The sequence below is a fragment of the Eublepharis macularius genome, chromosome 12 (assembly GCF_028583425.1).
Source record: "Eublepharis macularius isolate TG4126 chromosome 12, MPM_Emac_v1.0, whole genome shotgun sequence".
NCBI classification, from domain to species: Eukaryota; Metazoa; Chordata; class Lepidosauria; order Squamata; family Eublepharidae; genus Eublepharis; species Eublepharis macularius.
In genome coordinates, this window is record NC_072801.1 from 27,207,622 (window position 1) to 27,220,016 (window position 12,395).

The 12,395-nt window shown below is 45.2% G+C and overlaps 1 protein-coding gene across 2 annotated transcripts in view; it reads left to right on the forward strand.

Moving 5' to 3' along the window:
* Positions 1–4,670, forward strand: part of SLC5A10 (solute carrier family 5 member 10) — a 111,865-nt gene extending 107,195 nt beyond the window's left edge. For both annotated transcript variants that reach the window (XM_054992654.1, XM_054992655.1), the window contains exons 13-15: positions 1,580–1,795; positions 2,969–3,080; positions 3,529–4,670. In XM_054992654.1, the coding sequence (XP_054848629.1) occupies positions 1,580–1,795; positions 2,969–3,080; positions 3,529–3,707 (507 nt within the window). In that variant the 3' untranslated portion in view covers positions 3,708–4,670. The remainder of the gene's footprint in view (positions 1–1,579; positions 1,796–2,968; positions 3,081–3,528) is intronic.
* Positions 4,671–12,395: the final 7,725 nt, after the last annotated feature.

The window sequence follows — 12,395 nt, forward strand, 5'->3', positions numbered from 1 at the left end:
CCACAATCTAAGCATTGGCACAACTGTAAATATACCAGGGCGGATTGCAAGCATATACAAGTTAGAATACATAAGACAGTTAATATAAGTTAAAATCCATAAAAACATCAAAAAATTACACAATTAAAATACATATATATACATGAACATAGCAGCACTAAATCCAACCAATCAAACCCATGCCATATCCAGAGCATCTTAGCTGTAAAGGAAATTACTAGATGGGGGCATTGCTAGTAGGGAAGGCATATTCTACCGGGTCCCTATGGCTAAACTTCAGCCCCTTCTCTCCTCACGGAGGCATTCTGAAGCCATTTGGGCTCTTTATTTTTAACAGCCATTCCCCCAAACGTCTGCATGTTTGCAGAGAACCCAAGTTGGGTCTGGGGAACCCAACCTCAACTCTTTAAAAACCTGCACGTCTAGCTTGACCCTATTCCAGCAGAAGATTTTGTGAGCCTGTGACTGTTTTAACTTGTTGCTATGTTGTGGCAAACGTGCCACAAAGTCTTGGCCAACAGAAATTTAAAACAGTACAAGAGGAATGTGTGACGCCTATTCCTGCATCCAGACTGAGCCCCTGTAGACCAGCATCATCTATTGTCTCTTAACAGCTCTCTAGGGTCCTGGGTTTGGATCTTCCTTAGCGCCGAGATTCTTTTTAACTGGACATTCCGGAGATTGATCCAGCAGCCTTCTGAACACACACCATCTGCTTCTCAATCTGAGCTATGGCCCTTCCAAAACTCAGAGAGGTAGCCCTGTTGGTCTGCTGCTGCAAAATAAAGCATGAGTCCAGTGTCATCTTAAAGGCTACGGTATCCAAAACATAACAGGAATGTGTGACTCAGCCTTACACTGAGTTAAATCCCTGGCCCATCTAGCCCAAACAGTTGTATCGGGTTGCGGCTGCTCTCAGTAATCTCAGGCAAAGCCTTTCCCAGCATTGCTACTCAAGATCTTTTTCAACTAGAGATGCTGGGTGGGGAAGCAGGAGGCCCCTTCTCCACCCATGCCACCCATTGTCAGCAGAATCAGCTTCTGAGGATTTTAAAGCAACATTCTTGGAGCTGGCATGACTCTGATGAAAGCGATGAACCTGGAGACAACTCATAAACAAATATATTGTGTGTTTTAGCCCCAAATCTGTGTTTACTGCAGGAACTGGGTGAGGGGGTTGTATTTTGCTGGTGATACACTAGCAAAGCGTGAGTGTCAACTTGCAGTGTCACCCATCTGTGATGCCCCCCCTGTTACGCACCCTGCTGGACTGTCTCGCACAAGTCAGTCCGAAATGAGAAAAACTGTTGATGCAATGCAGCTTCTTTCAACCGAATCTGCATTGAGTTCTTAAGTTTATATTGATTTTGTTGAACGTATTTATATCCCACTTTTCTCCCAATCAATAGGGCTCAAAGCAGATTTTAAAAATGTGCATGCAGACATGAAGTTTCCTTTGTGTCAAGCCCAAAGACCTACAGACCTACAGACCTAATTGAGCAGGACTTTTTGGGTGTCTTCTGCTGGTACCCCGGATTTCCTAGATTTATATTGATCTTGCTGATGTCTCTCTTTTCAGGGAGCTTTCTGGGGCCTGATGGTGGGACTGGCTGTGGGCCTGAGCCGGATGACCTTGGAGTTTGCACACCCCAGACCACGCTGTGGCATCTCAGATGAGCGCCCTTTTCTTGTGAAAGATATCCACTACCTTCACTTTGCAGCCATCCTTTGCCTGCTGACTGCTGCTGTGGTGGTTGGAATCAGCTTGCGGACCAGGCCTCCCGCAGAGTCGCAGGTGAGTAGAGAAAGCCAGAAATAGAGCCAAGCACTTTGCATATCTGATGAAACACCTGAGTCCCACAAAGGGCAGAGATGGTGATTGGATTGCCAACCTCCAGGTTGGCGCTGGCATTCTCTCAGAATTCCAGTCTCCACACTGCAAACATCAGTTCCCCTCAGGGCTTTTTTTCTGGGAAAAGAGGTGGTGGAACTCAGTGGGTTGCCCTAGGAGAAAATGGTCACATGGCTGGTGGCCCCACCCCCTGATCTCCAGACAGAGGGGAGTTTAGATTGCCCTCCACACCATATGGCGCGGAGGGCAATCTACACTCCCCTCTGTCTGGAGATCAGGGGGCGGGGCCACCAGCCATGTGACCATTTTCAAGAGGTTCCGGAACTCCATTCCACTGCGTTCCTGCTGAAAAAAAGCCTTGGTTCCCCTAGAGAAAACGGCTGCTTTGGAGGGCGGACTCTATGGCATTATACTCCCCTGGAGTCCCTGCCCTCCCCAGGCTCCACCCATAAATCTCTAGGAATTTCCCAACTTGGAATGGGCAACCCTATCTCCAAGAATTACAAGTGATCTTGACACTACAGAGGTCAGTTCCCCTGAAAGAACTGGTTGCTTTGGAAGGTGGACTTCTGTGGTAGTTTACTCTCTCCTGAGGTCCCTCCCCTCCCCAAAACCTGCCCTCCTCAGGTACCACCACCAGAAATTTCCCAACCTGGAGTTGGCAGCCCTAAGTTCTAGGATGCAAAGAGATTGTGTGTCAGAAGCAAAGAAGGGTCGACCTTGGTTAGTAATTGAATGGGAGAACTACAGTGAAGACCAGGACTGCAGAGACAGGCAATAGCAAGCCACCTTTGTTAGTCTCTTGGCCTTGAAAACCCCAACAGGGGTTGCCATAAGTTAGCCATGACTTGATGGCACTTTCCACCACCAAATATCGTTTTATTCAAGTATATCTGAATAAGACAACTATATCCAGATATACCTGAATAATACTGAAAAGGTATTTTTTCAAGTATGTTTTTAAACTGGTTATGTCAAATTGCAAATCCTTAACTCTAACCACTATACCACGCTAGCTCTAGATCACCCTTGCTTGGACAACCCTTATGCTTTGCTTCTCAAACATCCTAGCAAGTTCAGGATAAGTTTCTTTCTTTTTTTAAAAAAAAAATACAGGTTGAGAATATGACGTGGTGGACACTTCATCCGGAGCAACCCCTGCCTGCTCCTCCAGTTTCGGTGCCCAGATCATTACCTGAGAATGGCTTCTCTGAGAAAGCAAAAGAGGGTAGGCCTGATATCTGAGTGGAACGATTGACTCTTCTGTGGAAGTGGGTGTGCTGGGAACAGTACCTTGTGCATTGCCCATTGGAATATGGAGGTAGGTATTTCCCAGTGACTAACACTGGAATGGAGGGGAACACCCAGTGCCCCCTGTCCCCCACTCTTTCTTTTGGATTCCAGCTGCTCCTTGAAGCATTGTGGCTCAGCTCGAAGACAGTAAAATGTTTTAGTTGGCTAAAATGTTGTGGGTTTTTAGCAACAGCTGCTGAGGACATCTGGTTTAAAGCTACAGGTGCTCCTTTTATCATTTTGGCATTTTAGATATACTGCCCCTGTACCTGGAAGTTCCAGTTAGCTATCATAGTAACGAGATAGACCTACCCTTCACAATAATCATTTTGCTTTTAAAAGGTGCCGCTCACATGCTGCCCCCTTCTCTTGTTCTCTGACAGAGTCCCAGGAAGGGCACAGCTGGGCATGCTGCTGCGGCCCCCAAGTTATGAAGTCAGAAATACCCGCCCTGAAGGCCTTAAAGGACCGTACAGCATCTCCTTTCTGGGCTCGGATCTGCAATGTTAGTGCCGTTCTTCTGCTCTGTGTCAACATTTTTTTCTATGCTTACTTTGCTTAAGGATATCATCAGAGAGTTGGGTACAAACAAGAAAATTGGGGTGGGAGAAAGAATTTCCCCCTGATATTTGTGTGTGTGTGTGTGTGTTTAATAATCTGTTTCAACAGCTGAGGGGCCTTTTTGTGTAAATTCAGGATGTGATTTGACTGTGGATATGATGGATCTGTGCATAGCATATAGCAAAACTTAGTCTCTCTATACAAGACATCTTACACAGGGACGCTCAAGTGACTTACTTTCTGTGTGGTCTTGTGTACACTCTTATGGACAGTGTACTCTGTCTCTCTAGCAGTGCATGTGTATCAACAACGGGAGAACAAGTGTAAGATCTTCCACTTGAGCATCCCCGTGTAAGATGTCTTGTGTAGAGAGAGACTTACTCTGTAATCATGAGGACTGTAAACTTTTTTTAAAAAACTGAAAACTGGGAGATTCATTTGTTCCAACCAGCAGGTTATTTCCCCTTTTGCCCATGCTCCGACTGTTCCCAAAGGTCTCTGGAACAGCTCTGATTTGCATCTTCTCTGATTACCTTCTTTCCCATTCCGCTCCTTTCCAGCTCCTTGTATGAAATCTTGCCAACTGCTTGCCTCCATTAAGGGCTTTGTTTTTATGAAATGGAAGCTGACTGTTGAAGAGCATTTCTGGTGGTTGATCAGTTCCATGGCATTACAGGAGGCAGGCTGTTGGGCCCTCCTGTGTTCTGTTAGCACAAACTGTCCTCCAGTACAAGACCACGTACTCAGCATCCTATCAAGTGTATCTCATTCAGGAAAGCCATTGAACTGCTGTGACTATTGCCAACAACTAGCTGTTGGTTGTCACTAATGCTTTATTCAGCCTGATTAATGACCTTCTGCAGCCAAGCACTGATTGCTACCTCATGTTGGCAATGTGAGGTTTCCTAGGCCAACAACTACTATGGAGCATTAAAACTGCTTTGCAAATGAAAAGTCAAGGGCATGTCTGTGAAAGCCAACATACGTCTCAGTTTTGCAGGAATGGGAACAATTGGCATGGATTGCAGATCCCAGAAATGAAGAATGAAGAAATAATTGTTGTTTTTATTTTGTTTTGTTTAGTAAGATGTTAGATTGACTATACAGATGAAAAGTACCAATGGCCTTTCCACCCTGCACCGGTGCCATTTCATAGACCACTGGTTTTAATTTGGGTGAAGCCAACTGAACTACAACCACATAGGTTTAAAGTGAATCTGGAATTTTAGCAGAGGGGCACAGGATCTCTCTGCATCGCAGTAGCAGCTTTCCAATGAAGTGAACAGTTGGTGTGTTTTCTGTTGTCCTTCAGCACCACCACTGCCAATGGTCACAGGGTGGTATTACACCTTCCAGTTCAACAGGTGTCAGGTGGCATAAGGGGCCAATCAAGTTCTATCTTGTTCTATAAAGCCTGCCTCCTGGTCAGTCATAGACCCACCTGCTTGAATGCCTTTGGCTCTAAACCAGGAATTCTTGTGCAAAATCAGTACTGCCTCTGCCTATGTTACAAGGAATCAAAAATCAATGTATGATATAGTGCGTCAGAACCTGAATCCTCTGCATATGGCAGACCTGCTTGCTTTGGGCTGAATATGGCCTCTGTACTAAGAGAGAACAGGCAATCCAGCCAGGAGAAATGCAAAATCAGTGATCTTAGACAGAGATGCTTATACCGCCCTTCTTTTTAAAATTTCAGATTTAAGGCTTGAGACACATTTTTGAAAAGACCCTGCCAAATGGATCAGTGTCATTCATATTTAAATGTAATTAACATATATCTATTTAATTTATTCCCCACCTTTCTCCCCAAACAGGACCTAAAATGTCTTACACCGTTCTCCTTTCCTTCACTTTATCCTCACAACAATCCTGTGAGGTAGGCTAGACTGAAAACATGTAACTGATCTGTTACTGGGAATGGGCATCCTTGTGAATAAATGGGAGGAATTAGCGGCAAGGTGGAAGGCTATGCAAGAGGGATAACAACAGGATATCTCCACCAATATTTACGGGGTCCTTTCCCCAAAGAAGCAACCGAGACTTGGTGCTTTTAAGGTCAAAGAGTATTTTTATTTAAAGAGGAAATACCAACACACACACAAGAGGCAATTAAAAATGGTTGGTACACACACCCACATAGTCCTGGAAAGCTAGCTAGAAATTGGAGTAGACTGAGGGAGGGGAAGTATATTTTCCCATCCTGGAGAATAGTCTATGGAGGAAGAGAGCTTCAAATGTCCAGCATTCTCGGCCTGAGAGACTTAGGAAAGAAGTGGACACAAGGAAACAGCACTTGGATCCAGTAAGCGTGCATGATTTGAATAGGGCAGGAGCCCTGGTTCTTATAGGGCAAAACGTGTCCCCTCAGCCGTTGGAACAAAGACCATAAAGGTCAGTCTCTGGGAATTACAAAGGTTTTGATTATTTTGATTACTCGCTACCGGGTTGTGTGAAAGAAAATGCAAAGTCTCTCCTGCTGCCTCACAAAAGGGGCAGTTCGCTAATGAATGCCACTGGAGCTAAGTTGATGAATTTAGTTACAAGAAATATAGGTTCCCAGAGAGAAATAAACTTATGTGCTAGTGGGGATGATGCAGCGAGATCCTGTCTTGTAACAAGCTCACGCCCGCAGCTGGAGGGGCAGCAAGATCAATCACCTCAGTCCTCTGCATTTTGCATGAACATTCCTTTCATGTCTTAATCTCCCAGATAGGACTCAGAAATGTTCTTGCCCAACTGGCTGGAATTCCCCTTGCTACAAATCAAGCTGCTTTTAATACAGGATGATTTTATATCATAGGCCTGTATATTAAATACGGCAGAGGCCGGGGCTGACCACTTACAGATCCAAGGACACCCAGTAAGCTTCCTTTGCATTTGAACCTGGGTCTCCCAGATCCTCTTCTGACACTCTACAAAAGTCCTCCTTCCTGCCTTGATCTCTCCTACATCTGAAGGGAAAAAGTCAGCACAAAGTGGTTTGCACATTCATGGAGGGGTCTACAGCTAAGTAGTACATTGCCTGTCAGAAGCTGTCATAAAATTCCGCAGACAAAATGTCGCATGTGTGTGTGAAGTGGGCTGTGCAACCCTTTTGAAACAGACTGCCCCTTGTATTTGAGGGAGACACCAGGTATAGCAAGTTCAAAAACTACGGGGGCAAATCCTTTCTCGATCTGACAAACAAATGGTTTTGTTTGGAGTGCGCCTTAGGGAACATAGACTATGTTTTAGAATCCTTTGTGTTTACCAACTTCCAGTTTGAGAATGCCTCTGTTCCTAGCCTGAGTTGCATCACAGGGAACAGAAGCCAAACAACAGAAGCTCTGAGAACCGTCCCCTGCCATGGATGCCCTGCAGAAGAAGATACACCCTATTATTTTAAACTTGTAAAACATAGGAAGAGCCCAGATGTTTTGGCGGACAACAAGAGGCAGATTTACGAACCATTGTTCCTGTCCGAGAAGGATGATGCCTGATTTTTAATAGCTGTGCTAAGCAAATTGGCTCGGTGATATCATTGCAATGCATGTTCGATGCCAAGGAAGAAGCTCACATCAACAGCTTGTTCCCAACATGCCCAAGATGGGCTAATTGGCTTGTTTTAGAAGTGTACCCTTTGTTAGTCTGGGGGTTGCAAGGGAAATCTGCTGGGCCTGGGACCTGTGGCTAGGCTGGATAGTGTGCAGGGCAGAGGGACTCTTTGTCTCAGGGCCCTATGGCAGCCCTGATTCCCCATAAGAAAGGTGGGATATAAATGCATTTATTTTATATAAAGCCAAGCAAGAGGGGTGTAGTGGTGAGAGTGTCGGTTTAGGATCTGAGACACCTTGGTTTGAATTCCCAGCTCTGCCATGGAAGCTTGCTGGGTGACCTTGGGCCAGTCACATACTCTCAGCCTAACCTACCTCATAGGGCAGTAGTGAAGATAAAATGGGAGCAGAGGAGAATGATGTAAGTCATCTTTCTCCATTGCGGAGGAAAATAGGATATAAATGAAGTAAATAAATAAATACCTAAACACCCTCTAGTATTTATTTGACACAGAAAGGGAGAGCGAGAGAGACCAGGGGTGTCTAGCCAACAGATACATTTTTTGCATAGTCTGTTGAAATAAACACTTATTATGAATCAGGGCTCATGCCTCAGGCAGATTGTGCGTGCCTACTTCTCAGATCAAGTGAAAGGGTTACGACTTCGCTTTTCTGTAATGATGCCACAAAATGTGCCAGCTAAGTGTTCTGCCCGGGGTGGCTCTGAGAATGCTCCAAACACTTTGCCATGGAAGCTGATTTCCAGAGGTCATCCAGGGTAAAATGCTGTCCTGACTTGCCAGGCCCCATTCCTGGACTCCTGCAGCCTGGGGCAAAGTAAAGACTGAGGGGAAATATGATCGACATTGTGGTCTGTACAGAATGAGAGGAAGTCTCACAGTGTTGTGGAAGATTTTGCTTATTAATTGTTGATTAAAACATAGTGTCCCTTTCCCACCCCCCCAAAATATATAATTCAATGTGGATTTTTCAAAAAGAATCTGGGAGAATCTCTTTGCTTGCCCTGGCCTAGTTCAAAGAGGTTTCTTGGAAGGGTATCTTTGTGTGTCCCTCTAGTGGCCAAAATCCACCTTCCGTTCAAGAGCTGAATGCTTCAGCAACTTGACTGATATACCTGGAAACGCAAAATCTTCTGTGTTGGTGCCTGTGTCTTTAAGGAGTTGATTCTTTTCACTGAACCAAGTTGGTCTGCATTGCAGTATTTGCCAAGGTAAATATACCTGCTTTGGACAAATTGAATCTACTGTGAGAATGGCTGGGAGCTTTTCCCTTTGCAACACCCGAGTGAGCCAACTGGCTTACTGAAGACCTGGAATTTCCTCTCTTTTGCTCCTTCAGTCCTGACAGCTTCAAAGACCCTACACTGGATCTGTGTGTGCTCCAAAATAAGGCGGGGTACAGGACAGATAATAACACTTAAGGTGGAGAATCATGCTTTTGAACGGTCTCCTATATTTTTTAAAAAACAAACAATGCTTCCTTGCCTGTAGAAAACTTGGCACAGGAGGATGAGGGGCTGGTGAGAATTGATGTGTTAAACTTCTTCTCGCAAGGATTTTTTCCCCATTTTTTAAATAAAAATATTCCCTCAATCCAAAGAGGTGCAGTCTGTTCTATTACTTCATTTCGCAGCTGGTGTAGATCCAACCTAGAGCTGCATCCAGAGTATGCCAAGACCACTTCTGGCCTGTAGAACTGTAACTCTTAGAACCCCAAAGTAGCACAGAACAATGTTTATTGGAAAGCTCAAGCGTTGGCCTTGGTTAATCTGCAGGGCCAAATCTCTTCCATGTATCTTATCTATTTCGATGTTTATACTCTGTTTTTCTCCCCAATGGGGTATCAACGTTGTCTAACAACATTGTTATCCTCTTCTCCATTTGATCCCCTCAACAGCCCTGTGAGGTAGGTTAGTTGAGAGTTGTGGCTGGCCCACGGTCACCCAGCAAGCTTTCATGGCAGAGTGGGGATTCGAACCTGTCTTCCAACACTTCAACCAGTCCACCAAGCTGGCTTTGTAACACATTGCCCTTGGCATGGGCCCCTATAGGGAGGCTGACATGGAATGGTGTTTGCTCCCTCCTGCCTTTCACATATGCCAGGATATCAGTTCAGACTTGAACATGGGTGACGCCCTGCCTGCCCCTCCCTCCAGGGCATCTTTCCTGCTGAGAAGCATCAGGCCCATCCCTACATGGCAAAGAAAAAGCCTAAATGGCGGCCTTGGGATTGATGAAGATGCCCCGAGTGCCCCGGAGCAGCGGGGAAGGATCTCCTTTAGTGGGGCAAATGAAGAGTTACCACAAGGTCATTGGGGCACAGTGAACAGTCAGCTGGCCAGGGGCTTGAACCTTTAACCCTCTTTCTCTTTTAGGAAATTAGCCTTTCGTTTTAAACATTCATGTTCATCATTATGCAACCTTTCAAGTCATTTCAAGGCCTGAATTTTCTCTCCCCACCCTCAGTTCAGCTTCAGTTTTAAAACTCCTCTAACTTTGCACTGATTGTCCTCTGTCCCATGGTGCCTGCCAACGTGTTTTCTAGTGTCCACTTGCTTCTTAGCCAAAGTGATCCCAGTTTCCCCCCACCCATTTTGCTCCAGGAAACACCCTCTTTGGGTCTTCAGGGGAGGGCCCATCACAAGAGAATGCTTGAGGTTAAACTTCCTAACGTTTTGCAGTTGCTATCCCGCCACATCAGCCATTTTGCAGTGGTGCCCACTATCTGTTCTCAAAATCCCAGAAGTGCCTGTCGGCTTGAAGTGGTCAGAGACCCCTATGCAGGGCTTTTTTTCTGGGAAAAGAGGTGGTGGAACTGAGAGCGGAACTACAAGTGACAAAAGGCACAGGTTGGACACTTGTCAGCTTCCCTCAAGTTTTGATGGGAAATGTAGGCAGCTTGGCGGAATGTTGGACAAGTGACAGTTGAAAAGTCCGTTGGACAGCAGTCAGAAAGCCAAGCTGCAAGACTAGGATGCCTACATTTCCCATCAAAACTTGAGGGAAGCTGACAAGTGTCCAACCTGTGCCTTTTGTCACTTGTGGTTCCGCTCTCAGTGGGTTGCCCTTGGAGAAAAGGGTCACATGGCAGGTGGCCCCGCCCCCTGATCAGACAGAGGGGAGTTTAGATTGTCCTCCACACTGCAGCGCAGAGGGTGATCTAAACTCCCCTCTGTCTGGAGATCAAGGGACGGGGCCACCAACCATGTGACCATTTTCAAGAGGTTCCGGAACTCCGTTCCACCGCATTCCAGCTGAAAAAAAGCCCTGCCCCTATGGAATGTTAAAGACAGGGCTGTCCCTTGATTAAAGATTTTTTAAACGTCATTTGGCCTCAGCCTTTTTAACTGATTAGAGAATCGATTTGAAATAAAGGGACCACTGGATATTCTTGGTGCTTCCATTGGAGTGCACAACCAGGAATATGAAATCACCTTTGTGTGAGGCCAGCCTTCTCCCTTCTGGGCTTCTGCCTGACCTTGCCAGCTACTTGGATTGCCAGGAAAGCACCGGGGGCTAAAACTTTCAACTCTTCATGATGCATGTTACAAGTGATACTTCCCACACTGTAAGCTTCAGCCAACCTAGGGAAACAATGCCTTGCAGTACTGTAGATACGTACACTAATAAAACCGCCCGACAGAACCAGTAACCCCAATATGGAGTCAGCTTCTTAGGTTGCCAGTTTGCTTCTGGATGCATTCAAAGCACTAAGGACAACCTGCCTCTAACCACATGTACCTTCAGATGTCAAATTAAGTCATTCTTGTCCCAAAGGTGGACAAGCTGTCAATTCAGACATTTTTCTGAATATTTTATAGGTTCTAGAAAATCGCTGTTCTGGTGCTTTCAGTTGTATGCCTTTTTATGAACTGCTTTAACAGTTTTATGTACGTAAGTTTTTGCAAGCTGCTCCAGGGAACTATTTCTTTGGCGGGAAGGTGGGGTGCAAGTATCCTAAATAAAATGATTTCATGGGCACTAGTTGGACTTGTCATTCAGGTTGTAATTCAGTTTGCAGCAATTTGAGGGAAAATGGTAGAATGTGATGTTGGCTGCACAATTCCAATTCTTGATCTTTCATTACCCGCCCCTCCAAGTTTCTAGTCCTTCTTGCTGTGAAGTTAGTCCTGAAAGCGAGCAGGCAGTGTTTGGTTGCATCTATTTCATATTTCTAGACTTTAGGTTTCCAATCCTAGCAGTCATGGAATAAATTACACTGCATAGTTTTTTAAAAATGCAGAAGAAATAGTCTCCCCTCCTCCAAAAAAAGGATTGGGATCTGTAAAATTCAGTTGGTGGTGCAATATTGTTGGTGAGATATTTTTAAAGTGCAGATAACAAAACATACAACCCTGGATGTACCATTTAAGTCCCATCTTATCCAACATCCCATAGATGAAAAGACGGATGTACCAAGGATCCTTCCCCCATGCCCAACATTGCAGAAAATGCCACTCCATGTCTATATTAATTTGCACTGCAATAACACTTCCTCTGCTGCCTTAAAACACAAACACGACTGCAAATGTTATTAAAATGTGCGAGAAGATACAATGTTTTTTAGTAGTTAAGAGTGTCAGACTAGGATCTGAGAGACCCGGGTTCAAATCTCCTCTCTGCCATGGAAGCTCACTGGTTGATCTTGGGTTAGTCACTCTCAGCCTAGCCTACCTCACAGGGTTCTTGTGAGGATAAACTGGAAGAGAGCAGAACACTTTGGGTTTGGCGGGGCATCAGTGAAGTAAATAAATAAAATAAACAATGGTCTCCCTAGTACATTAACAGTTAACTATACTTGAACAACTGCCTCACTGTTCTTGTACACGCCTTTCTGTGGATTTGTCCTACAAACAAGAGCTGGGTGAGGAGGGAGCCATACCCTGAAGGAGGACAGCTCAGGTAATTTGTCCTAACAAAATTTTAACAAGTGTTGTCTCAAAGGCGGAAATAGGAACGCTTGGGGACAGGCTGCAGAAAATAGGGACTGTCCCTGGTAAAGAGGCACAATGTTACCGTTCGTTAACTGCGGACATGTGGAGGCCAGGTGACTGGTGATTTTTCACTCCACTGGCCCTGGTGCTCACATTTAACTTTTGTGCGAGTTTAGTTCCAAAACAGCAGGTACAGATC